At 33.3% G+C, this 24,148-nt stretch overlaps 1 protein-coding gene across 1 annotated transcript; it reads right to left on the reverse strand.

The window, feature by feature from the left end:
• Positions 1-3,737: 3,737 nt before the first annotated feature.
• On the reverse strand, positions 3,738-6,525 carry LOC140883998 (uncharacterized). The gene is made up of 2 exons (XM_073290657.1): positions 6,409-6,525; positions 3,738-4,837 (listed from the first exon to the last, which is right to left on the reverse strand). The coding sequence occupies exon 2, from the start codon at positions 4,824-4,826 to the stop codon at positions 4,626-4,628; it is 201 nt and encodes a 66-aa protein (XP_073146758.1). The 5' UTR covers positions 4,827-4,837; positions 6,409-6,525; the 3' UTR covers positions 3,738-4,625.
• Positions 6,526-24,148: the final 17,623 nt, after the last annotated feature.

Here is a 24,148-nt window from a genome sequence, read left to right on the forward strand (position 1 = left end):
TTTTTTATTATCTTAAAAATATTATTATATTAAAAAATATTTTAAAAAATATTCCGATTAATATATAAGATAAATGAAATAAAATAAAATAATTTTATAATATTATTAATTTAGTATTTAATAATAGTAATAATATTAATAATAATAATAACATATGAGTAGTTATTATTTTTTTCTTTTTGGTTAAAAATATTTGATTATTAAAACAATTTCATTCCATTTCATTCCATTTTTTTCAATATCAATCATTGGAATGGAATAAAAAGTATCATTCCATTCCCGTTGTCATTCCATTTTAAAGTTGATTCCATTCCTTCCTTATTCCATTTTAACGTATCAATCATGTCCTAAGACTTTAATGGATATCAAGATACACTAATAACCATAAAATAAGGAACATGAAGTTACCTTAAAGAGAAGGAGCCGATGAGAAACTATAAAATGTTTATAAATTTATGTCTTATTATTAGTTAGGAGGGTTTTGTTTGTGAGGCATTCTTCCCTTCACCCTCGATATATATATATATATATATATATATAAACAAAACCCTCCTAACTAATAATAAGACATAAATTTATAAACTTTATATATATATATATATAAAAGCAAGTTGACCATAGGTGTAAATTTAGGGGTGGTTTTTGGGTATACCGTACTAAAAATATTGGTATGAAAAAAATTCATACCGATAACGAAATTTTGAAATTTTGGTATGGAAAAAATCCATATTGATACCTTATAGATACCAAAAAAAAATTCGGTATACTGAAAAAATGTCTGTATATCGAAAAAATTTTGGTACGATATGACAAAAATTCGGTATTTTAGTCTGGTATGACAGCCCTAGGTGTAATCATGAGTAAGTGAAATTATTTCTACGTTGAGTAAAATTTGAGGAGATCTTTCCACCCTATCCGTCAACTTGTATATATATATATTTTAATACATTTGCCTATTTCTTAACATATAGGGCTACTATATATATATATATGTATTATATATATATATATATATTTTATCTCATATATATTATATATAGTATCTTGGGGCCTTACAACCGATTACTCCCTACCAAGAAGAAAAGAAAGTTTTAAATGCGTTTGAAACCACCAATCGAGAATATAAGTATTTTGATATGAAAATATGTATGTTGATGTGTAAGTTATGTATATTGCATTGATTCTATAAGTTTTTGTTAAGCATGATGTAGAACTGTGAAACGTGAATCGTTCTTCATTTTTATGGGAAAGATTTTGATGAAAAAATGTTTCAGAGATGTTTAAATCTCAGATTTTTGGTTTGAATATGGGTATTATTAGATGTATGTATTTTTAATGTAAAGCTTTTGAAGGTTTAGTGTTTTTGGTCGAATCCTTTCAAGTGTTGAAGATTTTTTATGTGAGAGGTCAAAGTTTCTATGAATGAATATTTGTGTAAAGATTATTTTCATGAGGTTTGATGGGAAAATTGTTAGAATCGGACTGTTTTTTGTGTGCGTTGTTGTATGCGAAGTTTTGAATCAAGTTATTTGATGTTGATCGTTTTTGGGCAAAACCTTTTCAAGTTTTAAAGTTTTCATGTGTTTGATCATAAGTTTCAATGAGTGATTGAGTAGCTTTGAAAAGGGATCGAAAAAGACCGAAAAGAGCGAAAGGAATTCGATAGTCGTACCCTGCGTCGTCTGGCGTGGGTGCGCTCATCCCCGAGCAGTGCTGGGGTGCCCGGGAAGGGCGCACCCGCACCTTGTGCCTTTGGTGCCCTTGCGCTCAAGCGGGATTTTTGTCCGCTCGAGCGCACAAGGTGCTGCCCAAATATTTTATATTTTGCATGTGAAGTCCAAAATTCAAGTTGTTGATATTTTAAGGTATTTTAAGTATTTTTAAGATGTTTTATGCAAAAAGTTTCAAGTTTTAATGTCAAGAACGAAAAGAACGACTCACGTTGATCAGTTTAGTTATGTGATGCATTATATGCTAGTATGTTCTCATGAAAGTTATGTTCATTATGAAAACATAAAATTTTAAGAATGTAAAGATGATGTACTCATTTTTATTTAGTTAGTACGCATGATTTTCAAGCATAAAAGTATTTTTACGAGCATGACATGTTGAGTTTCAAGGTATTTATAAGGTTCATGATGACATGATGATTTTAAGATATTTTTAAGTATGTCTCATGAAAGTTTAAGGGCAGAAGCCATAAGCTTGTTGTACAAGGACCGTGATGACGGAAACCTATGATGTGCTCTTATGATGGTTGCCACAATACACATATCTCATCCCTCTAAATGACAAGTTTTATTTTATGCTTATGTTATGTCATTGCATTAAGTTTTATGTTTCATATATTATTTATGTATGTATATGCTTGTTGAGTTTTTAGACTCATTATACTTGATTGGTGCAGTTGAATTTGAGATGTTATGAATTAAAAAGCTTGGTAGAATGACTGAAAGAGTCCAAGGGGCGAAGACATTGTATGACACGATTGATCGAAGCTCTAAAGTTTTAAAAACGAGAAGTGTTGCATATATTTACTGATATTTTGTTGTGCATTATTTTATGCGTAACCTCTTAAAAATCAGTTTTAGGAAAATTTATCTTTTAGTATTTTCAATGACGGTCTTTTAGATTTTAGTACTTTTAATTACAGTCTCATGACGACGAATTTTAATGATTTTAAAATTTTATCCTTTACGTTGTTAATTCTTTACGATAGTTTATGCTTGGTATTACGAATGATTTAACAAGTATTTTTCCGCATTAAGTTTATTTTATCGAAACTCACGTTTTGTTTACTCTCTTAAGATTTTAAATATCGGTTCCAGTTTTCCATGTAAGTAGTAGGTGTGGCGTGCCCGTATTAGTACCGGTCATTGTCTGTAAAATTGCATCCTTTGTTTCAAATATTTTATGCACATTAGAGTAATGTGAAAATTTAAGTGTCATTTATATATTTTGATTTCAAACATTATTTATCGAACTTGTATCGCGATGCATGCCCTGCACTTTTGAATTCGAAAAATTTTCCCTCACTTTTCCGCATCTTAGTTCATGTAAATGTTTAAAAATATGGGACGTCACAACTAGAATGGAATAAAGTATGAATGAAATCAACGTTGGAATGAAATAAGAATATGAATGGAATGATAAGTCTATTCCATTCTAATGATTGACACAAAAAAATAAACAAGAATGTAATGAAATAATTTTTTAATTATCAAATAATTTCTTAACTAAAATTAAAATGAAATTATTATTAATTATCAAATAAATTCTTAACAAAAATTCAAAATAATAACGATTAAAAAATGTTATTATTATTATTATTAAATAATTAAATTTATAGATATTAATACTATATTAATTATTATACCATTACTGTTATCATAAAACTAATATAACCATTAATCTTAATTTTATTATTATTAGTATTTTTTTAAAAAATAATTTTATTTCAATAAAATGTTATAATAATAATTATTTAACAATTATTTTATTTTATTATTTATTTTTGTATTATTTTTACATGATTATTAATTTTAATTATTAATATTATCATATTATTCAATTATCATTATTTTTTTATATTTATAAATGATAGTGATTTGTGTGATAAAATGATTATAATTTTATGTAGTTATTATTATTATTATTATTATTATTATTATTATTACTATTATTATTATTATTAATAAGATATAGATTTCAAATGGTGAAGCTAATAAGGAATTTTTTTTATAAATATGAAAGAAGTAGGAGTAGGAATGATCATTCACATCTAAAATAAATGGAATTACTATTTTCATGTTCATGAGAATAGTCATTCCATTGAAAATGGGCATTCCCATTCCGAAGACATACCAAACATTGATGTAAGGAATGAGATGAGAATGTCCATTCCATTCCATTCATATTTCATTTTCGCCTACCAAGCATGTCCTTAGTGTTTTATAACTTAAAATATATATTTAGACAAGATTTTAAAACGCTTTTAAAAAATATTTTTTAAAAGTATTTTACAAGTTTATTTTTAAAGAAAAATTGGAATACGTTTTTTGATATTTTTAAAATTGAAAGTAATGATGGAAAACAAAGCATATTACTTTTAAATTGTAAACACGGTTTTATGAATAGTTATCCAAATATAAATTTATTTTTAAAATAACTTTTAAAACATTTTCCATAAATTTTTTTTAAAAAAAAAACACTTTTGTAAAACAAATTTATAAGAACCTATTCAAATGAATCCTAATTATATAAGAAAATTTAACTATTTTCTGATCGAGGGAGCAGGCGATTGCCACCAAAGCTCCAACCAGCAAGTTTAAGTTTGTTTAGTATATATACGATGCTTCGATAAAGTAACAAGCTGCTGCAATCATTTGGTGTTATTGTGCAGAAAGATGAAGAGAGATCTCATGTTTCCCAATTGTATATATGTTCACCAAACTTTGATTCTCTGACTACAGGAAGTAGAAGATGAGACATGAATTTAAAACCGATGTTAGAAAGTTCTAGCGATAAACATCTTTCATCTTTTATTAATGGTTGATACAACACAAAAATTTCTCATATCAGCATGTTGTTTACAGTTACAGAAATTTTGAAGATTGTTCCAGAAGTCATTTGGAAGATTGCACAGAAGAATCCTTTTGATCTGGTTTCGGGCCTGATATGGCAGCAGTTGCTGCAGCAGTCACAGCAGCAGCAGCTGCTCCGATCTTCACGCCGCTTGCAGCTTTCATTGCACCTCCTATTTTAGCAAATGCAGCGATTCCTCCCACAAGTATAGCTCTAAGCGCAACTGTCGGTTTTACCGGCATAGTTTCCAATACTGCGGGCAGCAACGCCAATCTCTAATTAAGAGTTTGTGTACAAATTGGCAGGCGGCAATGGTCGCCGTTGATTAATTAAATTAAACTCCATAAAAACACATAACCCTCAATAATTAACCCATGACTTTCATGTTTCATAACTTATCTTGTAGATTCTACCAAAATCTATCATTCACACGTCCAAACTATGTAATTGTATAAAAGGTGCTAGAGGTGCATGACTATCATAAAGTTTAGGCAAAAAAGATGAGGCATTAACCTCAGCTCACGTGGGGATATAAAATTAATAATCTGAAATCCAAATAACCAAAGAAAATTTCATCAAACAACATCAAATACATACAATTAAAATAATTGAACAATAATGAAAATAAGTTCTCAGTCATTACTGAAAATTAATGTCTAGTGCTGATTGTATTCTATTTCACCTTCAATTCATCAACCTTAAGATTGAAACACGCTCAAGTGACGACTCAAGCCTCTAAAGCAAACGCATGCTTTATGGAAACAGCTTATTCTTCACTGAAGGTAGCTCCTAGGCTAATAACTAAGAGTGAAAAGAATGTTGCGTTCTCCTAAAATAGAAGTATCCACCCCCAACCTGCCAAATCCTTCCACTTGACACTAAGAAGGGTCTTATCTGAAGAAACCACTCTCCCCCATAAAACATGCAAACAGCTTATTTAATCCAGCCAGAATATACCATTCGCCATCACTCCAGTGGCAGTTAAATTCCTAGCTTCTATGAGACTGCATCGCATCTCCATCTTCCATTAGAAGGTAAAAAATATGCAAGTTAGGGGAAGAAAAAAAAAGAAGAAGATGTCTTGATGTACTCCTAAGAAGACAGGATGATATCCTTGACAACTAATCAGATGTCTACATAACGCAAATAATATTGTTCAATAATTAAAAAAAAATGCAGTTTTATCCACCAGATTTGTTCGGAGTATCACTTGTGCCTGTTAAATTGAAACTGAGAGATGCTAAAACAGATTGCAGCAGTGTCCATGTTGCAAAACCATCATTCTACCATGAATCAGTTAATATAACAAATTTTATCACTCAAATTCACGAAAATAATAACAAAATAACTCCGTAAAGCTTGAAAGAGAAAAATCGACATGAACTTGGTGGAAATCTGAAGCCACCTGCCAAGTCCAATTAGCTGTGATATCTACAATTTCGTCCGGAATTTCCCATTGACAAAATGATAGCTAGCAATATTGGCGATTTCTTAAACATTTTAAACGAACTAGCTCGATCGATATTCTTTTCCAGGAAAAAAAAACCCACATCACATTTTCAAGGAAAATGAAGTTGAAGGGTTAAAATATCGAGACCCAAATCAAGAAACAATGCATCTCGCTGTCTGTCTGTCTGTCAGTCACAAATAGTGATCGAACAAACCATTGCAAACATGAAATTTTACAATTAATTTGCACTTATTGCATAAAATAAGGATCATATGAAAATTCAATTCAGAAGCGTGCAGTGTACTACATTTTTTCAAAAAAAGGACACAAATTCGAAGCAATTACGCAACAATAAAATAAGAGGAGAATACAACCTCAGAATTCAAGCTTAAAATCCGTTATTCTCGTGTTCTTCTGAGGTTCGTGTGTTCTTCTTCAGGTTTCCCTCTGAAAAATGCAGGGAAAAAAAGTAACCAAATTTTGGGAAATTTAGGTGAAAAGACAGATCTTCACAAGTCGTCGGAAAATTATTTATTTAGTCCAAATGTTTGCCGTCATTCACGGTTCAGTCACAAATAAATTTAATGAGCCGATTTTGTATCAGTTTAGCACAGAAAAGGAGTTATTTGTCTATATATGTATGTAATAAAAAAATCCTCCGCCCTTAATCTAGATTTTGAGATTGAGTTATGTTTAACTACATTTTCTTCAACAGTCTACTTTCTTTAGGAGCGATTATGTCTTTGAAGAATAATTGATAATTGATTGAATGGGAGCTATAAATTCAGTTTTACATTTATAAACGTAACTCTCGATTGCATTCTACTTCATGACCCAATTACAAATGTAGACAAATCGAGTTATTCCAAAACAAATATATTATTAAATTTGTTCTAACTTTTTTATTATTAGAACCCGGGCATGAATTATGATATCTCGCGAATTAGAGTCGGCTGTAAGATTGAAAATCTAATAATAATAATAATAATAATAACAACAACAACAACAATAATAATAATAACAATAATAATAATAATAATAATAATAATAATAATAATATTTCTAGTCATTTGAATATTTTTTACTTTTTAGCAATATTTTTCAATAGTTCACAAAATATTCTTATATTTCTAAACCAAACTCGAACTCGAGCTCTAATTTGACGCAAATTCAAGTTAAAGTTTTTAAAATATATTGGAGCTTTAAAATTGAACTCAAAATCAAATATATAGTATTCGAACTTTAATTTTTTTTTAATATTCATGATCATGATTCGATTTGTTTACGCCTATAGAATCAATATTGTTGAGCCATCTTCACTTCGATAAACTAATATGTAATAATTAGTAAGGTGAAAATTACATTTGTGTTGCTGTAACATAAGTATTTTGTTTATTTTTGGTCAGTTCATTAATTTGTAATTTTTTCGATTTTAACAAATTTTTCCCTTAAAAAACATAATGAATGGCACAAGGAGATGATTATGTGAGCTAGACTAGAAAAAGATGATGTGGTGAAAAGCATTGAGGTGCACAAATAATTAATCTATTTAAATACCTTGTAATTAAAATAAAAATGGGTAAAAAAGAAGACAATGAGGTGCATAAATAATTTATTTATTTAAATATAGTGCTTCATTTTCTTGAGAATGTTGAAAGTTTCATTCACGTACACTCAAGAAATAAGGCCTTCATATTTTGCAAGAAATGTTGGAGCAATCGCTCATGCAGCCTTCAAGTTGATTTGAATCTGTCAAAACAATCACAAATTTTTCACAAAATTACACACAAATAGAAATCAACTGAGCATACATATTAATATTGATCTGGTTTCTTTAAGATAATCTCATGCATATATATTTATAAAAGAGATCGAGGAGATTAACATCTTAATTTAGTGAAAATTAATATTTTTAACAGAATAATACATTTTCCACATCATATCCGAGATCTATCTAACAAAATCGAGCCATGAAACCGTATTATGAAAGTTTTTGTACTTGGTGTAATAATAATAATAAAAGAATGAAAACTTTACCTTTCAGTTTTGAGCATTTGGTAAGTAAACAACCGATATTACAATACAATGAATCCGGTGAAAAACTTGGATTCTTGCAAGATGGACAACGATGACACTTAATTCGACAACTCACAAAACATTGAATAACAATCGGTATGTTATAACACTCTTTAGCACAAGGTTTATAGCAATCATCTTCAGGTGTTTTAATCGATATTGTGTTTATCGCTGATGTGAAGATCATATTTGTAATAAAGAACAACACTACTATTATATCAAGGACGAGTTGTGTGTATTTCCCTTTCATGTTTTTGAGTTTGGATTGATTTTTCCAATTCTTTTCTAATGCAAGGTTACATATATGTGTATATATATATATATGTATGCATATGTGATCATTAATTAACGCAATATTTGATGATAAATCTATTTTGCATTTGAATAATTACCATCTAGATTAGGATTATTTTGATTGAGATTAATTATAAATGGATTACACAATTAGTAATTTGTATACCTATTTTTTAATGTTGTTACTTAGCGGAAGTCAAATTAAATCGAAGCAGATTCTTTAGAGACAATATTAATTTTTTTTCTCAAAAACACGCAGATTGTTTGGGAATGATATTTTTTTATCTGAAATATATGATTAACTATTATGAAAACTAGTGGATCATGACACACACTAGCTGTGTTCCGAGGGAAAAAAAAAATAATGAAGTAAAATATTTTTTTAAATAAAGTTATTAATTTTTGAAATTGAAATGATAGAAGAGAGAAAATTAAAATATAAAGAAAATTTTTGTTACGATCGGGTAAAAAGTATTTTGAAACACTAATTATTAATAAATGCATAAATTGACACATTAATTATTATCAATGGCTTGATTGTACATGATCCAACTAGAAAATATATTTTACTCCTATCCCTAAATTTCTTTTAAGTTCAACCACTAGTATTATTAAATTCTATGATTAGGTACACAATCTTTATTTTTCTAAGATTATTTTTTTTTAACAAAAAGGTATATCTATTTTAAATTATATTATAATAAATAAGTATTAATAATTCACAATTTATTTTTTTCAAAATTTTGTATTGATCTATTATTAATTCAGAAAAGTTTTGAACATGAAATTTTTAAATCATTAAAAAAAAGGAAAATTTGTGATAAATCCCTAATAGCAAACATGTATACCTCCTCAGTCCCTGTTTCAGACATTCTTTGTTTCCAATTCCTGACAAAAACCTGCTCTTTGTTTCAAGTCCCTATTTTGGTCAATTTACCAAAATGCCACTTACTCTTAATTTTCAAATAAAGAAAAAACAAAAAATAGGGACGATCGGTAGTTTTCCTCCCTCACCCAACCGATTCTTCTCGCAGGAAAGTAGTGATCTTTGGCGACAAGATTTTCGGCTTAGAATATGGCACCAATGATGAGACGAAGCAGCCATTCAAAAGATAAGTCAGTTGAAGGAGCTCGTGGAGTGAGGAAGAAAAAGAAATCGGGGACGGTGAAGAAGTCGAAGAAATCGAAAATAGGTGAATCCTGTTTTCCATTTTTGAAATCGAACACGATATATGATTTGTCTCGAGTAACTGAGAACATTTATCGTTTAGAGGAGTAATTTTGGTCCTCATTGTATGAATCTTTAATATTTATGTGTTTCCATTATTTTTAGGGTTTTGTAGGTCAAATGTGTTGCTACCGTTCTTATTTTCATATATTTTTCGAAATATTCACATCATTATTCCTAAGTTTCGTATTTGTTTTTGACAGTTCCTCAGTTTAAATATTTTATCCCTAATTTGTAGGGTTTTGTTCATGAATTTGTTATTGAAGTATATCTTGGTGAAAATGGATCATTTTTGGTAAATGAATGTTATATTGTTATGAAATATGATGGTTTTGATTTTTTGAATATATATTCTATATTGTTATATTGTTGAAGATAATTAACAAATTTTTGTACATAAGTACCCAATTGTTCCCAAATTTGACGTTTTTGTTATTTTCCATGCAATATTCCATTCTGTTATTTTTATAATGAAAATATTTTGTAATGATTTTGAAATTTTAGAAATGGCTGATGAGGAGGAAATATGTGATGATGTTGAGTCGATGAAAAGTGGCAAGGTAATATTTACACGATGTTCTCATGCTTATTGTAAAAAAAATATGGAGGTGTTGAAGCTGGTTATAGGGAATGAACAACTGAGTAGAATAAAAGATACTCCAGTTGGTAAATGGATAAACAAGCCAAGAAACCTGTGAGTAATGACATAATAGACTATATTTTTAAAAGATTTGATAGCCCTTCATGCTCGTTCATTGTTGGTGGTGATATTTCCATAACTTTTACTTCAAGAGACTTCTCTATCGTGCTTGGTTTGCATCATAGAGGGCATCAAGTTGATTTGGACCTGAAGTTGGAATCAAGCTTCCTATCTCGGCACTTTGGAGGGAAAATTAGCAATACTCACAGGATTGTTATCAAAGAGAAGCTTGTTTCACTTGTGAGCAGTAATGTCCAAGATGACATTGATGATTTTGTTCGAATATTTATTTGTTCATAATTAATTCTGTAATATTCTCAACTGGTAATTACATTACTCCTGGTTTTATATTTCCTTATATTGATGAACTGAGCACATTTTTTGAGTTTGGTTGGGGAGACAAATTTGAATCGCACCCTCTAATCAATAAACAAAAGATCCAAAGTTTTGCCCAATCTTTGAAACAAGTAAAATTGATAGGATTTTGGATTTCCATCTTTAATCGACGGTACGACTAACAACAGAAATCACAACAATTGAAACCAAAGAAAACCTTCAGATAACTTGTATATGACAATCTTCAGTGAGAAACAATCGAAAAGCGCTTCCAAGTAATTAAACTGGAAAAAGTTTGATTTGAAAAGCCAAAGCAAAGCTTTGAATAAAATTCTGAGAGAATTTCAATAATTTGTGTTTAAACTGAATCTGAATTATTATTAATGAAATAAACAAAAAGTATTTATAGTTTACAATAAAAAATAAAAGATAATGCAAAATATTCCCAAAAGATATCAAAGATATCATCTAGAAAGTTTTCTAGTATAATTAAAACTCTCAAAAAATAGGAAAATAACATCAAAATATCAAAATCCCAAACACACACACAACATGCCAAAGTGTGTGTAAATTTACGAAAAAACTCGCTCGCTCGAGCGAGCATAACTCTCGCTCGAGCGAGAGGTACTCTGTCCCGAAAAATCAATTGAGCTCGCTCGAGCGGGCACAACTCTCGCTCGAGCGAGAAACGCTCTGTCCGAAACTTTCAATGCGCTCACTCGAGCGGCAATTGGTTGCGCTCGAGCGAGACCTCTTCTGCCTCACTTTGATTTTCTTCACTCCTTTTGACTCCCAACACGTCAAGGATGCATATGCAACTTCCAAATTTATCCTTAAGTGCTCCAACTCCATTTTGGTAATTTAACATCAACATTTGAAGTGCCTTATTGAATTTGTTAGCTCGGCTCCTCGTTATTGGCCCTTGTGGCAACTCCAAAGAATCTCGAACTCCACTTGCCACTCATTCCACATGCGAGCTATCCATGATCGCATCATCCTCCCCTTCTTGAAAGTGATTTGTCCTCAAATCTCATTCATCTCCTACATCAAACAAAGATAAGTCAGAAACATTAAATGTAGTACTCACATTATACTCACCTGGCAAATCTAGTTTGTAGGCATTGTCGTTGATTCTCTCTACGACTTGAAAAGGACCATCCCCTTGAGGTAACAAATTTTAACGCCTCTTCTCCGAAAAATGCTCTTTTCGCAGATGCAACCAAACCCAATCACCGGGTTCAAATACAACCTTCTTCCTTCCCTTGTTCTCTTGCTTGGTATACTGCAAATTCTTTTTCTCGGTATTCTCACGTACTTTTTCATGCAAGCTCCTCACAAATTCAGCTTTCTTCTTGCCATCCATATTAGCCCTTTCACTCATAGGTAACGACAGCAAATCCAACGGAGTCAATGAATTAAAACCATACACAATTTCAAAGGTGAATAATTCGTAGTAGAATGCACACTACGATTATAAGAAAATTCAATAAATGGCAAAAAATCTTCCCAATTTTTCAAACTCTTTTCAATGATAGAGCGCAACAATGTCCCTAAAGTTCTATTAACTACCTCAGTGTGTCCGTCAGTTTGTGGATGACAACTAGTAGAAAACAACAACTTAGTTCCAAGTTTACACCACAATGTTTTCCAAAAGTAACTCAAAAATCGAGTATCCCTATCAGAAACAATACTTCTAGGCATGCCATGCAATCTCACAATCTCATTAAAGAACAAATCTGCAACATGCGAAGCATCATCTGATTTATGACAAGCAATAAAATGTGCCATTTTTGAAAACCTATCAACCACAACATAAATAAAATTCCTCCCCTTCCTAGACCTAGGTAATCCAAGAACAAAATCCATGGAAATATCTACCCACGGTTCATTAGGTACTTGAAGTGGGGTATATAGCCCACGTGGTTGTGATTTAGACTTTGCTTTCTTACAAGTCACACACCGCTCACACATTCTCTCAATATCATGCTTCATATGCGGCCAATAAAAATATTCATGCAAAATTTGATATGTCTTAGCCACACCAAAATGCCCCATTAAACCACCACTATGCGACTCCCTAACAATTAACTCCCTAATTGAAGTCTTAGGAATGCGCAATTTATCCTCTTTAAACAAATAGCCATCATGCAAGTAAAATTTATCCTTTGGACCACGCATACATGACGCATAAATCTTATCAAATTCAACATCACTCACATACAACTCTTTCACATGCTCAAGCCCCAAAAATTTAGAATCTAAAGTAGTTAAGAGCACGTACCTTCTTGACAGTGCATCCGCCACTACATTCTCCTTACATTGCTTGTACTTGATTACATAAGAAAAAGTCTCCACGAACGCTACCCATTTGACATGTCTTTTATTCAACTTTTGCTGCCCCTTGAGATGCTTCAAGGACTCATGATCCGTGTGAATCACGAACTCTTTTGGTCTCAAGTAATGCTGCCATGTCTCAAGTACCCTCACCAATGCATAAAACTCCTTGTCATAGGTAGGATAATTCAAAGACGCTTCACTCAACTTCTCGCTGAAGTACGCTACTGGCCTTCCCCCTTGCGTCAAAATGCCTCCAATCCCTACATCTGATGCATCACATTCAATTTCAAACATATTAGTAAAATCAGGTAAAACAAGTAAAGGAGCATTAATCAACTTTTGCTTAATGATATTAAAAGACTTTTCTTGTTCCTCGCTCCAATGGAATGGAATGTTTTTATTGATGACCGCAGTCATAGGCGCCGTCAATGTGCTAAAATTCTTCACGAACCTCCTGTAAAAACTCGCAAGCCCATGAAAACTCCGAACTTGACCAATTGACGTAGACGTCGGCCAATCTCAAATGACACTTACCTTCTCTTCATCAACCCTCACACCTTGTGTACTCACAACAAAACCAAGAAACACGAGTTCGTTTGTACAAAACACACATTTGTTCAGGTTAGCATATAAATGTTCACCACGCAATGTGATTAAAACAACTCTTAAATGTTCAACATGATCATCCAAGTTTTTACTATATACTAGCATATCATCAAAATACACCACCACAAACTTTCCAATAAGTGCACGCAAAACATGATTCATGAGACGCATAAAAGTACTAGGTGCATTAGTCAAACCAAAAGGCATAACCATCCATTCATACAACCCATAATTGGTTTTAAATGCAGTTTTCCACTCATCTCCCTCTCTCATCCTAATTTTATGATAACCACTTTTTAGATCAATTTTGCTAAAAACACAAGAACCATGCAAATTCATCTAACATATCATCTAGTCTAGGAATAGGATGTCTATACTTGATGGTAATGTTATTTATAGCTCTACAATCAACACACATACGCCAAGATCCATCTTTTTTAGGTACTAACAACACATGTACAACACATGGTGACATCGACTCACACACAAAACCTTTATCTAAAAGTTCACTTACCTGTCGTTGCAACTCCTTAGTTTCCTCTGGATTGCTCCTATAAGCTGGACGATTCGGCAATGAACTCCCGGGTACCAAGCCGATTTGGTGTTCAATCCCCCTCAAAGGTGGTAATCCTTGAGGTAGCTCCTCCAGAAATAAATCATCAAACTCCTGCAAGAGAGAAACAACAATGCTTATAAGATCTCCGGCTATATCACTTGTGTTAAGGAGTATCTCCTTATAAATCATCAACACAAGTGAAATTTGTGAATTCATAACATCTCTCAACTCACTCTTTTGGGCTATATATATATTTTTTCAGCCTCTTTTCGCTCAATTTTTTTTTTCATCTTTTTTTTTTCATCATTCTTTTTTTTTTCTAAGGCCATCCACTTTTTTGTTCACTCCTTTTTTCGGCCCAATCTCTCTTTTTCTTTTTCATTTGATCCTCCAACACTTGCTTTGGAGTCATAGACAACAATACAGTGGACTCTTTTTTCATTGCAAACAAATATTTATTTTTAAAGCCATTATGAACCACTCTCCTATCAAACTTCCATTGTCTATCCAATAAAATATGACACGCTTGCATAGGGACCACATCACACAAAACCTCAGCAACATATTTTCCAATAGAAAATGACACCACAACTTGCCTATTAACTCTCACCTCCGCAGAGTCATTAAACCATTGCAACCTATATGGTTGAGGATGCTTAAAGAGAGGCAACCCCAATTTTTCCATAAGTTCGCAACTCGCTACATTGGTGCAACTACCCCCATCAATAATAAGACCACACACCTTCCCATTCACAAAACAACGAGTATGAAAAAGATTTTCCCTCTAACTCTCCTCTTCCTCTCTAGGTTGTGCATGTAACACTCTCCTACTCACCAACAACAGCCCCAAACCCATCCTCTTCATCAGGATCTACCAACGCAGGCATATCATCATAATTTTCCCCATCACTCTCAGACTCCACATCCCCACAAGAATTAATAATCATCAATTTTGTTACGCCTTAAACGCATACAAATCTCGTGTTATGAGATTAATGTTTTTAATGCATTAACAAATCTCATATTATTATGTTTTGATGATTACAAAACTCGGTTAATTGTTACTAACCATTTAAAGTGAGACTTTGCAGATTAGATCATATTAACAATCAAATTCTTGGAAGTTACTTTGAAGTTGTAAAAGAAATGGACAAGGACAAGCCAATATTATAAAGCAGAAACTTGCAAAATTCACCGGGCACTTTTCGGTCATCCAAATCAGATCTCCAATGAAAATCAAGATCAGGATGTTCTCAAGCTTCTCTCCAAATTTCATAGAAATCCAACGGCTGGATATGGAGATATGAGTTTTTTAACAAAGCTGCACAGTACTTACTTTTGCAAGGAATGAACTATGAAGACTCAACTTCAGAAAATAACTGGGAATGCTTCGGTTATTAAAATCCGATCTCCACCGATCACATGGATTTCTATGATGTTTTAAAGTTTGTATCCAAATTTCAAATCAATCCAACGGCTGGATATGGAGTTATGATTTTTGCAAATATGTTGAACAGTAGCTATTTCTTCAAGGAGCTAACTTCTGAAGTATCGGATTCAGAAGACTACTGGAATCGATGGAGGAATCCAAATCCAATCTCCACCAATCACGATCAATATCAGGATGTTACAAAGATTGTGTGTTAATTTCAGGCCAATCCAACGGATGGATTGTGAGATTCGAATTTTTGAAAAGTAATGCTCAGAACAAAAGCGAGAACGTGATTTTGCGACTTCCGAGATTTACTGGAAATGTTTGACTGTTAGAATCAAATCTTCACCGTTCAGATTGAAGATCCAGATGTTTTAAAGCTTCAGTTTAAATTTCAGATCAATCCAACGGTTAGATTAGAAGATATGATTTTTCCACAAAAGCTGCTCAGTGCTGGAAAAAGAAGGCAGCGGCGCCTACACTTTGTCTCTACTCCTTGGCTTCCCAATAAACGCTCCAAGCACACACATTCAAATTCAAATCTTTGCCAACTATAAATAGAGTCTTGCCAAGACCATTTAGAGACATCCCAACTCATCTCTTCTCTCCTTTGCAAGCAATTTCTCACTATCAAAGTGTTTGTGTGATATATTTGAGAGTGTTTGTAAAAAATAGTTTGTGAGTTGGTTGTACTATTGTTGTAAACACTTGAGTGTGAAGCCAAGTGTGTTGTGCTATCGTTGTAAGCACTTGAGTGTGAAGCCAAGTGTTGTGTTGAGGCTATCCTTGGAGCCCTTAAGGCCAAGAGTGTTGAGTTGTATCGGCGCGGTGATCGTGTCAAGTTGTAAGGCTATCCTTGGAGCCATCAAGGCCAAGACGTTCGAAGTGCTAGTGGATCCTTGGTTAATCGACTTAACCAAGAAGGGGAGACGTAGACGATTTATCGTCGAACTTCCATAAACATCTCTTATCCCTTTTACTGCTTTATTTACATTACGTATTTATTTACCGCACTTATTTATTTGATTGCTTAAGTCTTCCACTTGCGTACTTGCATAATCACTTTAAATTGCTAAAGTTGCCAATAGAACCTAAATCCCCCCCCATTAGGTTCTAACAAGTGGTATCAGAGCCATTTGAAACTACTTTTCAAATCCTTTTTATGGCAAACCTAGCGAGTGATTATGCTCAAGGGCAATCTACTAATCGTCCTCCTCTTTTTAATGGCATAAACTACGGGTATTGGAAAAATCGTATGTCCCTATATATCCAATCCGTAGACTATGACCTATGGAAAGTGACGGTGAAAGGTCCCTATACACCTATGAAAATAGTTGATGGGGTTGAAATTCCTAAGGGAATGGATGACTTTTCAAAAGAGGACATGAAATTAATTTCGCAAAATGCTAAAGCTATGAATATCCTGCATTGTTCCTTAGATATGAACGAGTACAACCGGATATCGATGTGCTCATCTGCTAAAGAGATATGGGACAAGCTAGAGATATGTCACGAAGGCACCAACCAAGTGAAAGAAACAAAGATCGACTTACTCCAACTCAAATACGAAACATTTGAGATGGAATCCAATGAAGATGTTGACACCATGTTCCGAAGGCTTACTCAAATCATCAATGAGTTAGCACAATTGGGAGAACAATATCCTACCAAGCAAGTTTGGAGGAGAGCTCTTCGTGCCCTACCAAAAGAATGGGATGCAAAGAGAACCGCCATCATCGAATCCAACAAAGGGGACACTGCCGCCTATGATCTTGATCAACTACATGGGACCCTAAAAACCCATGAGTTAGAAGTGTTCACAAGAAAAGAATCAAAGAAAGAAGATGTCAAGCACAAAGGGATAGCCTTGACTACACAAGTCGAAGAAGATGACGATGATGACATGGCTCTCTTCGCAAGAAAATTCAAGAAATTCATGCGAGGAAACAAATTCAAAAAGGACAAGAAACCTGAGAAAGAAGTGACCTGCTACAACTGTCAACAACAAGGTCACTACACCAATGAATGCCCACTCAAGAAGAAAGTGGACAAAGGAAAGAAGAAAGCCCTACTAGCTACCTGGAGTGATAGCGACGACGACGACGAGGAAGCAAACTTCTGCTTAATGGCTAAAAGTGATGACATCGTCTCTGACGACGATGACGAGGTACCTACTTACGATGAACTCTTACATGCTTATAAAGATATGTTTGATATGGTTAAGGTTCTTAGAAAAGAGAATAGAAATCTTAAAAAGAAATTAGAAACTAAGGAGCATGATAACCTTAGACTTAAGGATGACTTAGATCACTTAGAAAAATCTTTCGATAAATTCAATGTGAGTAGCAATAAATTGAACAACCTACTTAGCATGCAGAAATGTAGCTTTGATAAGGGAGGAATAGGCTATGGTAAAAAGTCTATAGACTTTGCTAGTCTAATAGCTAAAGCTAAAATGAGATCAACCCCTACTTGTTCTTATTGTTGCAAATCTGGTCATGTTAGACATAAATGCAGATCATTGAAATATCAATATGTTCAAAAGAGCTATATGAAATGGAGGCCTAAGAGTACTTAACAACTCATTAGTCGGCATTATGAGATCAAAATCTAAGGGAGTTCAATATAGACCGGCTTAAAAATGCCTTGACTTGCGGCTGGTCTCCCTGTTGAACGTTGCTCTGTCCAAGGAAATAGGTTTTTAAAGTGGCCATATGCCCTACCTACTACTGGGAGCACTCTTGGAAAGTGGCGATGATGTTGCTATGAGAGACTGAACTCTTAGAAGTCTATTTTGTATCTCTTTTTTCTAACATTGTGGACCCAAAAGAACTAAAGGGTACCAAAATCAATTATTTTCAGGGAAACAAGAAAAGTGCTCTCCCTAGCATATGGTATCTAGACAGTGGATGTTCTAGACATATGACGGGAAACAAGGATCTTCTTCAATCAATCAAACCAAAGGAGAAGGGGACTGTCACCTTTGGAGACAACAGCAAAGGAGTAATTGAAGGCATCGGCTCAATAGGTATATCTAATTCTTGTCTAATTGATGATGTACTCCTAGTGAAAGGACTTAAGCATAATCTACTAAGCATAAGTCAATTGTGCGATAGAGGTTATGAAGTCAAATTCACTCCCCAACACTGCACTGTATCATTTATTAGTGACAAATCCATAAATTTCAAAGGATATAGAAGTGAGAACGTTTACAAGGTCTCTTTAAATAATTTATCTTTATCAAATATAAAAAGCCTTGTATCCGTGAATGTTGATGACAACATTCTTTGGCATAGACGATTGGGTCATGTTGGTCCTAGTACCATCGAAAAACTTTTAAAACTTGACTTAGTCGTTGGTATGCCAAAACTTGATTTGAAACTTGATTCTGTTTGTGATGCGTGTCAATTTGGCAAACATACAAGGGAATCTTTTAAAAGCAAAAATTTTGTATCCACTTCTATGCCCCTTGAACTTCTCCACCTAGATCTATGTGGTCCCTCGAGGAACGCTAGTTTAGGAGGAAAGCTTTATGCGTTTGTCATTGTAGATGATTTTTCACGTTACACGTGGACATTGTTTTTAGCTCACAAAAATGATGCCTTTGAGTATTTTAAAACTTTTGCTAAACGAGTTGAGAATGAGAAAAATCTTTCAATAAAACAGATCCGTAGTGACCACGGAACTGAATTTCAAAATGAGAATTTTTCAAACTTTTGTATAGAAAAAGGCATCGGTCACAATTTTTCTTGTCCTAGGACTCCTCAACAAAACGGGGTCGTTGAGAGGAAAAATAGGACACTAGTAGAGATTGCAAGGACCATGTTATGTGAGCATTCTCTACCAAAATATTTTTGGGCTGAAGCAATGAACACTGCCTGTTACATCATCAATCGCGTATCAATAAGGCCAATTCTCAAGAAAACTCCATACGAGTTATGGAGGGAGAGAAAGCCTAACATTTCATTCTTTCGGGCTTTTGGTTCTAAGTGCTTCATTCACAACAATGGTAAGGACAACCTTGGCAAATTTGATGCCAAATCCGATAAAGGTATTTTTCTTGGGTATTCTACTACAAGTAAGGCTTATAGAGTATTCAATAAGCGCACCTTACTTGTTGAAGAATCAATGCATGTTATATTTGATGAATCTTTGTTAAATATTTCTCGCACTAACAATGATGATATAGAAATACTTGAAGAAGAGATGGTTTCCTCAAGCTTAAATGATATAGATGCTACAGTTGAGGAAACACCACTTCCTAAGGAATGGACACATCACAAAGATCATCCTAAAGATCTGATAATTGGAAGTCCATCAAAGGGAGTATCTACTCGCTCTTCTCTCAATAATATTTGTAATCATCTTGCTTTTGTTTCTCATGTTGAGCCAAAATGTGTTGATGATGCTTTACTTGATGATTCCTGGATTATTGCTATGCAAGATGAGTTAAATGAATTTAAACGCAATAATGTTTGGGATCTTGTTTCTAGGCCGCATGATAGACCTGTGATAGGTACTAAATGGGTGTTTAGAAATAAACTTGATGAGCATGGCATCATCACTAGAAACAAGGCTAGGCTCGTAGCTAAAGGATATAGTCAAGAAGAAGGCATTGATTATGATGAGACTTATGCTCCTGTTGCCCGTCTTGAATCCATTCGTATGTTACTTGCTTTTGCATGCTCTAGAAATTTTAAATTATTTCAGATGGATGTTAAAAGTGCTTTCTTGAATGGTGATTTGAAAGAAGAGGTCTATATTGAACAACCTGATGGCTTTGTTGATAATTTGTTATCTGATCACGTATATAGACTCAACAAAGCTTTGTATGGATTGAAACAAGCTCCTCGAGCTTGGTATGAAAAACTCTCTTCTTTCCTTATTACCAATGGCTTTACTAGAGGAATTGTTTATATTACTTTGTTTACCAAACATGACAAAGATGATTTATTAATTGTGCAAATTTATGTTGATGACATAATTTTTGGTTCTACTAATGAAACTCTTTGTCAAGAATTCTCTAAGTTGATGCAGGAACACTTCGAGATGAGTATGATGGGGGAACTTAACTATTTCCTCGGATTACAAATCAAACAGTGCAAGGATGGGTTCTTTGTGAACCAAAGCAAATACATCAAGGAGATTCTAAAGAAGTTTGGAATGGAGAACACAAAATCATCATCCACACCGATGAGCACAGCAATCAGACTCGACAAGGATGAAAATGGTAAAACTGTAGATCAATCTTCCTTTCGTAGTATGATTGGCTCCTTATTATATGCTACTGCTAGTAGACCGGAAATTATGTTTAGTGTTTGCTTGTGTGCACGATTTCAATCATGTCCAAAGGAATCACATTTGTTCGCCTTAAAACGCATTTTCAAATATCTTTCAAATACTCCAAATCTCGGCTTGTGGTATTCGAAAAATTCTTTCTTTGATTTAAAAGCTTATTGCGATGCCGACTTTGGTGGATATAAGGTGGACCGGAAAAGCACTAGTGGAACCTGTTTCTTTTTAGGAAACTGTTTGGTTTCTTGGTTTTCCAAAAAGCAAAACTGTGTTGCGTTATCAACGACCGAAGCCGAATATATGGCTTCCGGTAGTTGTTGTGCGCAAATTCTTTGGATGAAGCATCAATTGCTCGACTATGGCGTCTCTTTTTCAAAAATCCCTATTTTTTGTGACAACACTAGCGCCATATGTCTTACAAAGAATCCGATTCAACATTCGCGCACCAAACATATTGACATTCGTCATCATTTTATTCGTGACCACATCGAACGAAATGAAGTTGAACTTCAATATGTTGACACAACTAATCAAATTGCTGATATTTTTACAAAACCACTAGTTGAAAATAATTTTATTCGTTTGCGTGGTGAACTTGGCATGATTGAGTTGTAATCACTTGTTGACATATTCTAAAGATAATAACATATTAAGGGGGAGCTTAATATAAAATTCGAGCAACTTAATTTTGGATAATACAAATTAATTGTATTTATTCAATATTACACGCTCATATTTTGTTATTTATGTGAAATTTATGTGTTGCATTTTAGAAATCATATTTCAATTCTCATGTTTTTGCATACTTTTCCAGTCTTTTTGATTATCACAAAAGGGGGAGAATTAGTTTGGTTAAATACTTTAACTAAGGGGGAGAGTTAGTTTGCTTAAATGCATAGAGAATAAAAAAAATTGGTTATTTGATAAACAAACTCTTCTTAACTAATTGTTTAATTTAGGAGGAGTTTTATTCATGCAATTATATTGTGCAAATTTAAATTATTTATTTAATATTGTACATTTATTTCTCCTATTTAACCAAGTTTTGTGATCATCAAAAAGGGGGAGATTGTTACGCCTTAAACGCATACAAATCTCGTGTTATGAGATTAATGTTTTTAATGCATTAACAAATCTCATATTATTATGTTTTGATGATTACAAAACTCGGTTAATTGTTACTAACCATTTAAAGTGAGACTTTGCAGATTAGATCATATTAACAATCAAATTCTTGGAAGTTACTTTGAAGTTGTAAAAGAAATGGACAAGGACAAGCCAATATTATAAAGCAGAAACTTGCAAAATTCACCGGGCACTTTCCGGTCATCCAAATCAGATCTCCAACAATAAAATCAAGATCAGGATGTTCTCAAGCTTCTCTCCAAATTTCATAGCAATCCAACGGCTGGATATGGAGATATGAGTTTTTTAACAAAGCTGCACAGTACTTACTTCTGCAAGGAATGAACTATGAAGACTCAACTTCAGAAAATAACTGGGAATGCTTCGGTTATTAAAATCCGATCTCCACCGATCACATGGATTTCTATGATGTTTTAAAGTTTGTATCCAAATTTCAAATCAATCCAACGGCTGGATATGGAGTTATGATTTTTGCAAATATATTGAACAGTAGCTATTTCTTCAAGGAGCTAACTGCTGAAGTATCGGATTCAGAAGACTACTGGAATCGATGGAGGCATCCAAATCCAATCTCCACCAATCACGATCAATATCCGGATGTTACAAAGATTGTGTGTTAATTACAGGCCAATCCAACGGATGGATTGTGAGATTCGAATTTTTGAAAATTAATGCTCAGAACAAAAGCGAGAACGTGATTTTGCGACTTCCGAGATTTTCTGGAAATGTTTGACTCGTTAGAATCAAATCTCCACCGTTCAGATTGAATATCCAGATGTTTTAAAGCTTCAGTTTAAATTTCAGATCAATCCAACGGTTAGATTAGAAGATATGATTTTTCCACAAAAGCTGCTCAGTGCTGGAAAAAGAAGGCAGCGGCGCCTACACTTTGTCTCTACTCCTTGGCTTCCCAATAAACGCTCCAAGCACACAAATTCAAATTCAAATCTTTGCCAACTATAAATAGAGGCTTGCCAAGACCATTTAGAGACATCCCAACTCATCTCTTCTCTCCTTTGCAAGCAATTTCTCACTATCAAAGTGTTTGTGTGATATATTTGAGAGTGTTTGTAAAAAATAGTTTGTGAGTTGGTTGTACTATTGTTGTAAACACTTGAGTGTGAAGCCAAGTGTGTTGTGCTATCGTTGTAAGCACTTGAGTGTGAAGCCAAGTGTTGTGTTGAGGCTATCTTTGGAGCCCTTAAGGCCAAGAGTGTTGAGTTGTATCGGCGCGGTGATCGTGTCAAGTTGTAAGGCTATCCTTGGAGCCATCAAGGCCAAGACGTTCGAAGTGCTAGTGGATCCTTGGTTAATCGACTTAACCAAGAAGGGGAGACGTAGACGATTTATCGTCGAACTTCCATAAACATCTCTTATCCCTTTTACTGCTTTATTTACATTACGTATTTATTTACCGCACTTATTTATTTGATTGCTTAAGTCTTCCACTTGCGTACTTGCATAATCACTTTAAATTGCTAAAGTTGCCAATAGAACCTAAATCCCCCCCCATTAGGTTCTAACAAATTTCTTATTTGGACATTGACTAGAAATATGGCCAATACCTTGACACCTAAAAATTTAATATCTCTAGATCGAGTATTAGAAGTTTCAGATGTACCTTTAACCACTTTCTTTGATACCAAATGATATGAATCTTGATGTGTAAGATTAGCAAACACGATTAAAAATCTGAATCGCACCCTCTAATCAATAAACAAAAGATCCAAAGTTTTGCCCAATCTTTGAAACAAGTAAAATTGACAGGATTTTGGATTTCCACCTTTAATCGATGGTACGATTAACAACAGAAATCACGACAATTGAAACCAAAGAAAACCTTCAGATAACTTGTATCTGACAATCTTCAGTGAGAAACAATCGACAAACACTTCCAAGTAATTAAACTGGAAAAAGTTTGATTTGAAAAGCCAAAGCAAAGCTTTGAATAAAATTATAGAGAGAATTTCAATATTTTGTGTATAAACTGAATCTGAATTATTATTAATGAAATAAACAAAATTATTTATAGTTTACAATCAAAAATAAAATATAATGCAAAATATTCCCGAAAGATATCAAAGATATCATCTAGAAAATTTCCTAGT

The sequence above is a fragment of the Henckelia pumila genome, chromosome 2 (assembly GCF_033568475.1).
Source record: "Henckelia pumila isolate YLH828 chromosome 2, ASM3356847v2, whole genome shotgun sequence".
NCBI classification, from domain to species: domain Eukaryota; kingdom Viridiplantae; phylum Streptophyta; class Magnoliopsida; order Lamiales; family Gesneriaceae; genus Henckelia; species Henckelia pumila.